The sequence below is a fragment of the Octopus sinensis genome, linkage group LG21 (assembly GCF_006345805.1).
Source record: "Octopus sinensis linkage group LG21, ASM634580v1, whole genome shotgun sequence".
In the NCBI taxonomy this organism is placed as follows: Eukaryota; Metazoa; Mollusca; class Cephalopoda; order Octopoda; family Octopodidae; genus Octopus; species Octopus sinensis.
The window spans coordinates 14,234,637-14,249,284 of record NC_043017.1 but is presented as its reverse complement, the minus strand read 5'-3'; the positions used below and the strand labels follow the sequence as shown (position 1 = coordinate 14,249,284).

General features: G+C 34.4%; 1 protein-coding gene across 2 annotated transcripts in view; it reads left to right on the top strand.

The window, feature by feature from the left end:
- Positions 1-14,648, top strand: part of LOC115222732 (voltage-dependent calcium channel type A subunit alpha-1) — a 998,519-nt gene that overhangs the window by 939,032 nt on the left and 44,839 nt on the right. For both annotated transcript variants that reach the window (XM_036511821.1, XM_036511820.1), the window contains one exon: positions 13,183-13,295. In XM_036511821.1, coding sequence (XP_036367714.1) covers positions 13,183-13,295 — 113 coding nt within the window. The remainder of the gene's footprint in view (positions 1-13,182; positions 13,296-14,648) is intronic.

Here is a 14,648-nt window from a genome sequence, read left to right as displayed (position 1 = left end):
AGTGGCTATCTTTGATAATTCTGTGTTGGTGACCTTTGTCTTTAAGTTGGATCTGTGGAAGGGTTGGATAATAAATTTCGGGCATGGAAACAAAACCAGGAATTGAATGGACATAAAGTGAATCTAGTTAAGACTAAAGCTATGCAGGAATTGTAATGGTGTGAGAGGCAGGCTAACAACTAAGGTATTCTTTATATATGGATGGTGCCTAGAGACAGAAAACACAAAATGTATCCAGGGAATAGTCTCGCAACTACTTAGAAGGCTCCCTTTAAAAAGCTAATAGTTTTATAACCAAAGACATAATTAGCCAAGGATGTGGACAAGACTGCCCTAGCAGTATTATAGGTCCCTTACCAAATCAGTCCAGTGGTATTTATTTATAGACAGCACGTCACAGCATACATAGATCAGAATTGGTCCCCAGGCAACTGCTCAGTGTACCCATCTTCGAAGAGGGCACTTGATGTAGATGCTCTGATAGCATAATAGATAGGGGTGGGAAAAGTTCAAGGCAATACTACCTGTGCTAGTAGCAAATGGCCTCTCCCTCAGAGTGATGGAGATATTGTACAATGTATATGTGTGGAGTATGGTGGTCAAGACTTGAACCTTGAAAGCAGAGGACTTATGGACACTAGAAGGAACTAAAACAAGCCTGCTTCATTGGACATGTGATGTTAATGTGGATGGATGACAGAACACAAAATTAACTGATGGAAACTGGATATGAGAAGAATCCAGTGTAATAGGCAAGAAAAAGGATGTTGTAAAAGGCATATAAATGATGATAGCTGTATAAAAAGTTCTAAGTTCTCTAACTGGATATGGCTTGTGGAAGAGGAAGACCCAGTAAGACATGGAACAAACTGGTGATGCTGTCCCCAGCAAAAGAGATAAGAAGGGACTCTTAGTAACATACTGTGTTGCGGAAACCAGTTCTCTTGAGGAAACACAGCAGTTAGGATGTTGTCTCACTCTATCAATTTTATTTTCTTCCTCCTGCCACCTTTATGATAACCTTTTGCATCTGTCACTGCTCTCATCCACTGTTACCCCAAATTGTTGCTTCTCTTTCTTTCATTGTCTCCTCCCTGACATCATCTCCACCACATCAATGTCTTTTCTTCTTATTGACCCACCTCACAACACTTTCATCTTTCACCCACTTTCTCCTCACAGCTCCTCCAAATGATCATCTCACTTTCAGCCACACCCATCCACCCACACTACCACCCTATTTACCCTTATAATGTGCAATGGTATTGGAGCCCACTGTATCATCCTTTCCACTCTGTCCCTCTCTCTCTTTCTAACTGACCCCAATACGACACTCTTCCATACATCCCACCTCCCACCATTAGAGTCTACTCTGTTATGCTCTTCACGACCCCTTCTCACAATAAATCTGTTTCTGGCCCATTCATACTTTAGCTTCTCTCATCATTTCTCCTAATTCTCTCTCTCTCCCTCTCTCTCTCTCTCTCTCTCTCTCTCCCCACCTCCTTGTTCAGTCATCTTTAATCTTGCAAGTGATAAGGTGACCTCACCTGTGCTGATACCATGAAAATGTGCACGCAGTCCACTCTATAAAGTGGTTGGTATTAGGAAGGGCAACCAGACTTAGAAAGCAAACCAAAACACACATTTGGGGTTTTACATAGGAGAAAGCAAATTTAGTACTTGTAAAAAAATATTTGGAGACATCAGATGTGCTCTATTGCTATTTAAAATGTGATCCTTCAGGTGACAAAATGATGAATATATATATATAAGATATAATGAATACAGTATTAGCTAAGTTATAGTGCTATTTTATTAGTTGTAGATGATGTACATGATAAGATTAACTGAATTATAATAGTTCATTACCATTATATCTTGTGGAGCAGAACATTTCTTTAAATTAGTTTACATTTTTGTATGTTTTAATATATTTTTGATGGTAATGATATATATTGCTTATCATGGTGCCTTCAGTATTTAAGGCATTACAGTAAAGATATTCAAAATATTCTCCTATATAAATGTTGCCTATCACTGGGGGTGTACCTGGATTAAGAAGTTGCTCTCTATGACATTGTGACTGCCTCTGCCAAACTCCCTCTTACATATTCTTGCCACTGTACTGGCACCAATAAATACAGACAGGTGTGCAAGTGGGAGTTTGGCATTAGAATGATTTGTATTTCTCCTGTAGAATCTCATATGAATCTGCTCTGGGGACCACTCACAGCTGGTGCCACTGACTTTTGGCTCTGCTATCATCTGTAAACCAGTTTCAATCATCTTCAGAATTGTCTTGATTCTCAATAGTCTTTGGTCTGTACCATAAGTCTGAATGTCGACATCAGATGGCAAGTTGTGCTGCTACAAGTTACACAGCCCCAAAATGTGTTTCCTTTAAGACTCGTTACCCCCTGCTAGAGTCATCTTTCTAATGAAATTTCACTGCTAAATTCACTCCAATCATTGATTGAAGCGGGATTGACTTATTACAGATCTTCACAAAGACAGAGATCTGTTATACACCGTACATTGCCACAAATACATATACATCCATTATATATATACAGCCATTTGTTTGTTTTTGTCTACAAGAAATATTGTTGAATATTTTTGAAGTGATTGCATTTGTGTGTCAGCTTGACTGTAGGATATTAAACACACTGTTACCCATGTCCACAAATGGCTAATAAATAGAAACAAAACACAAAACTGCCACATTTGACTAAAGCAATGGGCAGAATTCTACGTGTATCAATCATGGCGCTGAACTTTCCTATCTCTGTCTTCTGCATAGTTTGTCTGATCTCAGATGCTATGCTTTCTGCACAGTTTGTGTCAGGTAAATCACTGTGAAACAAACTTTTCCTATTATTCTGAATTCACATTGAAGTCTTTTAGGCCTTCGCAGTGTTGTTGTAGGTTTATACTTCTGACAGAGCAAACATTTGCCATGACACACAACTTACAATTTAGAAGCTATTTCACATCTATTCTGGCAACGGGATCAAACCCATGTAACTGAGTCCTACATAAGAATGTATGGATGCTGGCCAACAACATTTTACTCATCACTTCACTCCTTTAGTCTCTATACAATGCACAATACCTAAAAGATTCTTTACTCAAAATATTCCCATCATAAACCATTTTTCTTAAATTATTTTGGAATTTCATGGTTTAATTTTCATTCTATGATTTTCCTTTATCTCTTTAAACACTGTATTCTCTCTCTCTCTCTCTCTCTCTCTCTCTCTCTCTCTCTCTCTCTCTACATACATATATATATATATATATATATATATATATATAATATCTCTTTCTTTCTATCTCCTCTATACAATATACTTTATCTCTTTCTGTTTTTTTATCTCTCTTTACCTAAGGTTTTTCTTTTCTGCTTGTTCTTGCCTTATCTCTAATCAAAACTATTTTTTCTCTTGATTTGACTTTTGCCAATATTTCAAGCAAAGCTTCTGTTGAATGTTTTTGAAGCCATTTAAAAGCTAAAAGCACTGTAATAACTCTTCTTTTTCAATTTATCTTGCACCGATATCATTCTATAACACTTGGCCTACTTCCATTTAAAACTTCTCTTTTACTCTCTTTTCTATAATTATTCAATGTTTTAATCCACAAAATGTGACATTTTTATGATAAATAATTTTATTATATGAAATATTTCTATTTATTGCCATGAGTCTACACCTTCTTAATTAGATCAACCCTTTGTTTTGTTCTAACATTAGAAAACATTTTAACTCTGGAGTGAAGCTACAGAATTTACTTTTTAGAAATAATTTGTTACTGAAATATTTTATTTTTCTGCAAATTTTATTTTTTTTAATTTATTTTTTGTTTTGCTTATCTCAACCTTCAATTATGTACGTTTTATTTATATATTTTCTATTTCTTTTGCATCTTTATTTTATTATTTTTATATTTGTCTAGTTTATAATGCTTCAATTTCGTTATTAAGCTTTTCATTGAAAGGAAGTTTATTTCTGGAATTCATAGAAACTCACCAAAAATTCAATAATGTGACTCAACTTCCTCAAATTTACAGCTAAAACAAGTATTTGTGTAAAAGACATAAATTTTATTGAATTTTTCCCAATCAAAGTTGCTTCTGAAAATATAAAAAAGACAGATATTTTGGGATTTATATAGTTCTAACATTATCAAACTAATATCTCCTCTTTTGTTTTTCCCTTCTGTTTTGGCTCACACAAGTTCATTTGTTATCTTTGCCTTCAAACTAAAAGAATTAAAAATTTTTTTCCGACTTTCTAATGTTTCTTTAACTTAATTTAAACATTATCTTTTGAATGTCTTCAAAAGAAAACATTGTGTCTGCTCCTACACAAATTTTAGCTTGGTTGGTGATTTTATATTTCATCACTTATGACAATTTAAGAAAAGCCTTCAACATATATATATGCGCATGCTCACACACGTACACACACATGCAGACATATGAGGTGGTATCAGAATGTTCCCAGGCTAGTTGTGTTCAATAAAACATAACTAATTTACCTCTAAGTTTTAATATTATCTCCTTCAAAATAGTCACCTTGCACATCAATACACCAGTCCTGGCATTCCTGTCACTTTTAGAATCTGGCTTGGAAGTTGTCTTCCACAAACAAATCGAGGTCCTTCAGTGATTTGCTCTTGATCTTAACAAAGATGTTAAAACAGCAACCTCTGAGTTGCATTTTCATCTTGTGGAGGAGAATGAAGTCTGCAGCTGCCAAATCTGTTGAATAGGGTGGGTGCAGAAGCCAATATGTTGTTTTTGGCAAGAAACTCATAAATTAGAACAGCTCCATGACAGGGTGCATTGTCATCAGGAAGAATCCAATTCTTCATCCAATTCTCCACAGATCCAGTCACTTTCACCAAATCCCCTCCCTCAAATGCTTCAAAACATCATGGTAGAACTCTCAACTGATGGTCTGGCTCTGGGGAAGAAATCTTCAATGCACAATACTTTGGATGTCACAAAAACAATGAGCATGCTCTTGACTGAGCTGTGGCTCTGTCGTGCCTTCTGAAGCACCATACGACCCATTGCTTCATTGCCGTAAACTTGCTAAGGCATACTCAATGTCTCTGTAGCAGACTCCTAAGTTTAATGCAAAACTTTACATTGCCTCTTTGTTCAAACTTTCCGTTCATGACAAAAGTCGCAGACTACAGCAGACACATGGGATCACAAAAACACAAATTTCACAACTTGCAAAGTAAACACAGCAATGTCACTCAGCCCACTGCATCATGAAGATCACTGCTAGATCTCACTGCACACACATCTGTGTGCTACTATCTGTTAGTGTGCTATAGAACAAATCTGGGAACTTTTTGACACCATCTCATACATACATGCATGAATATGTGTGTGTGTGTGTGTGTGTGTGTGTGTGTATACATTCACACACAATATTTATACAAATATTTTTATCTTAAACCTCGCACTTACAAGTATGATTTAGTAACATGTACCTTACTTTCACTAATAGTTTAAGGTGCCTGCGTAGTCACAAACAGATATAGATGCCATGTTGGTAACTTTTGGCCCAGCACAGAACATCAAGGATGTGACAGCAGGAAGGAGAGAGGGGGCTTCCTCAGCTGGTATTCATTTTAGTTGAGTAGGGTGGAGCAACATGACACAACAGGCCACCCAGTCCAAGAATCGAACCCATGACATTATGATTGTGAAACCCCAACACATCTTAGAATAAAAGATGTTCTCCTAATATTTACTTCAAATTGAAACTCTAGCAATGGTTTTCCATGCAATTTATTTATTGAAAAACCACATTGTAAACCAATCCCAAAAGCCAGGTTCTGATAAATGGTGTATTAAAGGAAATAAGAAATAAAAATAAAAAAATCAATACACCCTTTTTAAAGCCTAGCCAGGCTCATGAGCCCAGTTTCCCGGTTTCAATGGCGTATGTGTTCCCCAGCTGGACGGGACGCCAGTCTATCGCAGCGTTACTCATTTTTGTCAGTTGAGTGGACTGGAACAAAATGCGTTGCCTGGTCCAGGAATTGAAATCACAATCTTATGATCATGATACTGACACCCTAACCACTAAGCCACGTGCCTCCACTAAATAATAAATAGCTTACTCAAATTTCTGTTTGGTTATAAGGAGGATAGCTGATTCCCAGGTGATTTGTGGGGTTGAATTTTGGCCTTTTTTATGATTGTGACTGAACCATTTAGAAAATAAGATTCTGTATGAATAAGTTAAATGAAACTCTGTGCATTTCAAAACATTTAACTTCTTCAAAAGGAACATTAACAGCATTGCTTCACTAGTCTTGGAAGTGGAATGGCCATGAAAGTTACAGATTAGTCCTTTCCTCCAAACTAGTGTTTAAATACTGTTAAGAACTGTTAATTTTATTACTTTATTGGGTCTGAATTCTTTGTACCTGGCAATACATCAAAGATAACTGCATCGTGTGTCTATTGATTAAAATCAAGAATTGGCAACATATGAGGAATGGCATGCAAGTAAACTAGATGTTCTCAGTGGGCCTCAGAACGGTTCAAATTGAATGTATTTGTGGGTTGTTGAGTATCAATGTCTTTTAGACTGTCTTTTGTGTTATGATTTGAATTTTGCTTCCATATGAATTGCCAGTGATGGAAATGGGGTGGGAACAAGGCCATGTTTGTTTGTAAACTATGATATCTGTGGCCATTACAAAAGAAAGTTGTTGGTCTCTGATTGAAGTCTCTTATATTTATTATCAAGAAAAAAAAAGAACACTTTTAACTTAAGTTGTTTAAGTTTACCCAGTTATAGATTTAAGATCTAAACGATAGTTTAATTGAGTTCTTCTTCTTCAAATAAACTATTTATTTATATGTTATGTATTGAAAAACAGAGCTAATCCCCTTCACCCCACCCCACCCCCATCACCTGAACCTTGAGGAACTTTTACAGATTTCACTCTGTTGAAAGCATTTGGATGAGGTGTCTTATACAAAAGTGTCAACACTGTTGGAGGCCCTGTTAAAACATTGTTTCTAGCCTTCCTCCTCTGATTAAAACCAAACATTTTATTTCTATAAATATCAAATGCACAGCAGTGACCATTTCTCGTGAAATACAGTTTTGTTCAACCTCTGCTATTAGACTACATAGGTGAGCAGGGCTTTCTGTAGTCACACTTTGAATGATTCAAGTGTCATACAATATACAGTATGGTATAAAACGCAATAGAATACTTCCTGTTTTATGTTTAATCCCATTAAAAAAATTTTAATACTGTTATTCATCACCCAAATCCATATAGTTAAAAAATAAATTGGCTCTGATGCTTAAATCTACTCTAGTATTTTACCATGGTATAAAGCAATTCTCTTCTTATTAACAGCCATATCACTTAATGACAGTCTTTCAGATGTAAACACTTTACAATTAACTTATTCTCATTTCCATATTTTATTCAAAATATTTTGATAATTTCTCTTATGAAATAAGGCAGAGAATAATCGGCAACTTTAATTTAGTTTGTGAAGCAATTATCTAATAATTAATTTTCTATTCTAAAAATTTAAATATTTTATTATAATTCATTAATTCTTGTGCAAAATATCATACTTAGAATTAGTTATGAATCTTTAAAATATTCACCAATATTTAATAAAATAAACACTTCTAAGATAACAGAAGTTAAATGTTTCCAGCTGACACTGAAATAACATTTAACCATTCAATATACATACACACATATATATATATATATGTTTGTGTGGTTAATAAGTTTATTCCACAAGTATATGGTTTCTGGTTCAGTTCCATTATGTGGCACCTTGGACAAGTATTTCTACCATAGCCTTGACTCAACCAAAACATTATAAAATTTGATAGAAAGAAATTGTATGGAAGCCTGTAGGAGGCTTGAGCAGTTGACTTGGTCTGTTGCCCAGTATAAACCTGCTACTGAGTTCCGGAAGTGTCTTTGGTAGGGCTTGTTCCATTGCAAGCATCCAGATCAGGTGTAGGGATAACTTCCTCATATACTTTCTAATGACAACACAATCAGCCTCTTTTAGGGTTACAGCTACTGTCATTCCTCATTGACTGAGCTACAAAAATAAATAAAATGGGTTTTAATTTAAAGTTAAATTTTCTCATAAAATGTCATTTTTTCAAATGAATTATTTGTTTTATTTTGTTTTCTCCCGATTTATACATATTATTATTACTATTATTATTATTATTATTATTATTATTATTATTATCATTATTATTATTATTATCATTATTATTATTATCATTATTATTATTATTATTACTATCATTATTATTATCATCATTATTATTATTATTATTATTATCATTATTATTATTATTATCATTATTATTATTATCATTATTATTATTATTATTACTATCATTATTATTATCATCATTATATTATTATTATTATTATCATTATTATTATTATCATTATTATTATTATCATTATTATTATTATTATTACTATCATTATTATTATCATCATTATTATTATTATTATCATTATTATTATTATTATTATTATTATTATTATTATTATTATTATTATCATTATCATTATCATTATTATTATTATTATTATTATTATTATCATTATTATTATTATTGTTATTATTATTATTATTATTATTATTATCATTATCATTATTATTATTATTGTTATTATTATTATTATTATTATTATTATCATTATCATTATTATTATTATTGTTATTTTATTATTATTATTATCATTATTATTATCATTATCATTATTATTATTATTGTTATTATTATTATTATTATTATCATTATATTATCATTATCATTATTATTATTATTGTTATTATTATTATTATTATTATTATATTATTATTATTATTATTATTATTGTTATTATTATTATTATTATTATCATTATTATTATCATTATCATTATTATTATTATTGTTATTATTATTATTATTATTATCATTATTATTATCATTATCATTATTATTATTATTGTTATTATTATTATTATTATTATTATTATTATTATCATTATCATTATTATTATTATTGTTATTATTATTATTATTATTAAAGCAGAATTGTTAGCATGCTGGACAAAATGCTTAGCAGCATTTTGTCTGTCTTTATGTTCTGAGTTCAAATTCCACTGAGGTTGACTTTAACTTTCATCCTTTCAGGCTTGATAAAATAAGTACCAGACAAGCACTGCGGTCAATCTAATTGACTAGCCTTCTCCCCCCCTTGTATTTCAGGCCTTTTGCCTATAGTAGAAAGGATTATTATTATTATGTTACTATTCAAAATGCTTTATAGTTAATGCAACTTTTTTCTCTTCTTTATTATATTTCAATCTTGTCCTGTCTGTCATTTGTTGTTAAATCTGTTGTTTATTAACATTGAAAATATCAGCTATTACTATTATTATTGTTGTTATTATTACCCGTATCATTATTAAATGTAATAATTAGCTACATTATGGTCAGATGGAAGTGTAATAAGGACTACAGTAGTCATAATCAGACTCTTCCATGGCAAGGGAAATCGAACAGCTAGAATTAAATGTCTTTGCTTCATATATAAAGAGATGCCTTTAGAGATAGTTTATCAAAATTACAGGTTTGTTTTGTGACATCATTGTAACATCAACTTGTCAATATCTCCATGGTCCAGACAGAATTGGTCGAGGCAATTTTTCTATGGCTGGATGCCCTTTCTGTCACCAACCCCCACTGGTTCCCAAGTGAGGTAATATTTCCCCCATGGCCAGATATGTTTTACACAGAAGACTTCAAAGGAATAACATCTCCTATATGATGGTGAAGTTTATTTTCAACCATCTCATCATGTCACGACAAGGACACACACATCACACACACACACATGGTGGGATTCTTTCAGTTTCCCTCTTCTGCCTACCAAATCCACTCACAAGGCTTTGGTTACCCCATGGCTGTAGTAGAAAACACATTCCCAAGTTACTGTGTAGTAGGACCGAACCTGAAATCTTATGGTTGGGTAATGATTTTCCCGTTGAGTTGCCATCACAGAAAAATGCTGTTCAGCCAAAGCTGAACACAAGTCTCTGCAGAGTCACTTAGTTTGCTAGAAACAGCAGTTGAATTACCTCAAATCATACCCTACCGTCCTAGAAGACTGGCATGTTAGATGTGGTACAGGGTTCCCTGCACATTGGGAAAAGACAGAATGGTCATGGTTGGAATGCCATAAGTCCCAGATCTGTTCAGTCAGTTAAGCAACAACAGCATCTTCCTTTGTCTTCATTTTTGCATTGCAAGATCAGCAGAAATGCAAGCTCCATGCATTGCAGAGCATACAGTTGTTTAACAACGAAATTGTTAGTCTTTTTTTTTTGTTTTTAAAACACCTCATCTGTTTCCATGCTCAACTCTGGTTTTTATTCTTTGTTATTTTTGTTTTCTAGTTTGAAAGGTTACCTCAAAGTTATTAATGTGCTGTCATAATAGCATTCACCCCCCACACACACACACACACACACCTTTTCTCTCTCTGTTTGTGGATCTTAGCAATTATATTTTAATCTTACCTAAGAGCAACACCTAATTAGTTTTGTGTCATTTAGAACAAAAACTGTGACTTTGAGGCCTCACTAATGTCAAGTGGAGTAAATCAAAAAGCTTGTACTTTATAAACAATGTCCTTTGAGATGTTTGCTCTGCCTCAGGGTGCAGATACTCAAGTTCCACTGTTAAGACCATCAGTGAACCAAATGTCTTGTGTTATTGGGTGGGAGGCAGCTGCAACCAATGAAATTATTGTCCACTAATTGCAATAATTATCAAAATATAGAATCAATATACGTCATACTCTTTCTAAAAATGCATTGTTAATTGTTGTTAATATTAAAGAGGGAAAGGGTTTGAAAGATGGTTGATCCCTGTGGTGCTCCTTTTCCTGATGAAGTGGCAGTGAGGGCCACTTCAGCACAACCTGCTGCAATATGGAAATCGGAGATGTTAACTCCCACAATGAAATACATATATCTTAATGTGTTTTGAATGGTGCAACAATGCACCATAATAACAATGATGGACTATAATAACTGGTGTAATTTAATCATCCATAGTCTGATATGATATTTTGGAATATAAAAATTCCTTCTTCAGATATCCTTAGGAATTGATCGAATCACTGCTGTAATCGGTTTTGCAACGGTTTTTTCTTTCTGGAAGCATCTCTGCAGTGGTCTCACGAAGCTCCTTCCGGAATTCCTCATGAGGAGTGTGTGAGGGCAGCCATGTTTCAAGCTTGTGTGTGCTGGTACAGCCGTAGTGCTGCTTCTAAGTTTTGTATTATACGTGCAGTTTCCTTTTTTTATCTTTCTTCTTTTTTATAAAAAATACATGAGCATATCATCAAAAATGAACCTACACACATCCAGATGTAGCTAAATAATATAATGACTGCCAACCTGCAGCCTGTTCTTATTTTGAGCCCTAGTCTATCTATGAGGATAGCTTCCTTAATTCCTAAATTACCCAAATTTCTTTCATTGACCTCAATTGTGACTGTTATGCTTTTGTTGGTGTTCCAGCATCTGTCTAGATATTTTCTGAAGGAAGAGACTCTTGTGTTCAGATGTTCTTTGATGTCAATGTGTAACGGTCTTGTTGTGCTACCCACATAGAACTTGTTGCATTTGTTACATTGTATTCTATACACAACATTTCCCTGTTAGCATAAATCTGTGTCACGGATGGGACAGTTTGCTAGTGTGCATTGATTGCTGTCCCTTGCTCGTTTCTTTGTGAGGTGCCTTTTCAGAGAGGGGCTGGAGTGGGCTGGTTGTATGTCTAGTCCTTCTCTTCTTATGGCCTTTCAGATGGCTGTAGTTATCCCCTCACTAAAGTGGGCTATTTTAAGGAAGCATGTGTTGCTGGGTTTTCTATGTGTTCGGCATGTTGGTCATCTTGGGTACTTAAACCGATTTATATTGGATATAGGGTACCCGTTGGTTTTCAATATTTCTAGGAAGCATGTAGTGTGGCTCACCTTACACTCTGTCCTGCTGCACTTGCTCTGGATGCGTGCAAGTTCATTTCTGGCATATCTTAGTTTGGCACCAAGTGGAAGTGCTGAATTGTACTGGACAAACCTATCTCTACTGGCTGCTTTCTTGTAGAAATGCTTCCGGAAAAAAAGAAGACCATTGGAAAACTGATCATAGCAGTGATTCGATCAATTCCTAGGAATATCTGAAGAAGGAATTTTTAATTTTCCGAAATGTTGTATCAGACTATGGATGATTAAATTATAACAGTTATTATAATCCATTATTGTTATTATGGTGCATTGTTGTGCCATTCAAGACACATTATATTTTACAAACAATACACAATGCTTCAAGCAAACTACAATACTCTCCTATGTATATCTTAGAATTTCATGGTCATAGTGCTCTTTTGATTCCAAAACCCAATTAAAATCTTATTTGACTTCATAATTAACAACAAACACATTTAATATGATCTGAAAACTGGTTGTGGTCTTCATTCCACACTTTGTTTTCTTGACTTTCAGGTGAAGGTCAAGTGTCCAAAATACAAGATTCTTCACTTATTGAGTTCTTCCACAATTTCCTCTATTTCTCAATAGTTATTCCTATTAAGTCCACTTTCAGTTAAATTTTGTTCAACCAAGATTGAAACTGAATATATATTTTAGACATTTGCATTTTATATCTAAAGATACCAAAGAGCAGGGTTCTTACAATAGAGATCCTCTATCAAAGCTATTCCAAAGTTTGGGGCACTGCCCCACAGTGACAATTGAAGAGCCATGCCACCATTTATTGAGTGTCCCCATAAATTCTGTCAACTGGTTGCAATCTGTTTAGATGTCACTACTATCATCCAGTATTTTTAATAAAGCATGAAATTAAGTTACATTTAAAGCTGACAATTTATAAACAACACATTCAACTTTGCAATTTTATAATTTTTTTTATTTAAATTTCATTCTTTGGAATGATTTCTGATTTCAAATTGCAATATAAAATGTACATTTTTTTCCTTTTATTTCTCAAATCTCACACTCTCTTTCTCTCCCTTTCCTTCTCTCTCTTTCTCTCTCTCTCTCTCTCTCTCTCTCTTAGCGTCCACCGTCATTCTTCCAGCGGATAATTGGTGTCATGAGGACCCCATCTGCTCGTTCAAGCCAGAGTATTGATTCAGAACATTCTGACAATGAAACAGAAGGAGGTCACAAGTAAGTTCCAGTCTTTCTTTCTTTCTTTCTTCTTCTTCTTCTTTCCACTGTTCGAAACAGTCCTGGAACTGTTGTGAAGTGATGCCATTTAAGGTCTCCAGCATTTTTTTCTTCAGCTCTTTCACATCTGCAAATTCCATAGTACCAGCTTTCGTCACCAGTGGTGACCTTTGAAAGAAGGTCAGGATCAACTTCCAACTGTTATTTCAGTTCATGACATTCATTCAATTGTGACTGTTTTCTGATCTTCGGTGAGCAAGCAAGGCACAAATTTTGTTACAACTCTTTTCATTCGCAATTCCTCACTCAAAATTTGTGGCAGGGGCTCCAGGACACACAAGTTCGTCAATTGCTCGGTGACGGTCTTCCAAGATTAGTTCATGAATTTTCATGATGTCTTTTTTTATTCATGAGGTCAATGGTCACCCTGAACGAGGTTGGTCATCCAGCAACAAGTGACCATTCCTAAAGCGTGAAAACCAGTTTGAAGTATGATAACTGTTTTGGCTGTTGTTTTCCTTCATTTCAGCCATCGCAAAAATCAACAAACAGAGGAGAAGCACTGCAATACAAAGATGCACCATGTGGCAGTACAACTCCACTGGACAACGCTGGCCAGCATACTGATGCCTGAATGCCTGTCAGCAGACCGTGGCATAAAGTAGTTTCTAGTAGTGGAAATCCGACCTACAATGGGCTTGTCTCACAGAGAATGTTTCTGGTTACTTTTGGGTACCCCACTGTATCTATCTATCTATCGGTTTATGCATATATATATATATATATATATATATATATATAGATAAAGAGTAGATAGATAGATAGATATGTATATATCATCATCATCATCATTTAGCGTCCGCTTTCCATGCTAGCATGGGTTGGACGGTTCAACTGGGGTCTGTGAAGCTGGAAGGCTGCATCAGGCCCAGTCTGATCTGGCAGTGTTTCTACGGCTGGATGCCCTTCCTAACGCCAACCACTCCGTGAGTGTAGTGGGTGCTTTTTACGTGCCACCTGCACAGGTGCCAGACGGAGCTGGCAAAATATTAATAAATATATACATATATATATATATGATAAACATAAGTTTATAAGTTTATAGAATTCCTTCCTTACATGCTTTTCACTGTTGTGGTTATTTGCATCCTCTGCACAGGATGTTGAACCACAACAGATCGTCAGGGTAACACTTTATTACATTATGTTACACAGATCCAACTCATCAGTAATATCACACATCTAGCTGTACACACACACACACACACAGTGTATGCTTAAACTGCATTATGAAATATGACTTAATAACATGTTTAGAATTTCAGTTTCCTTTGCAAGCTGTTTGATATTATA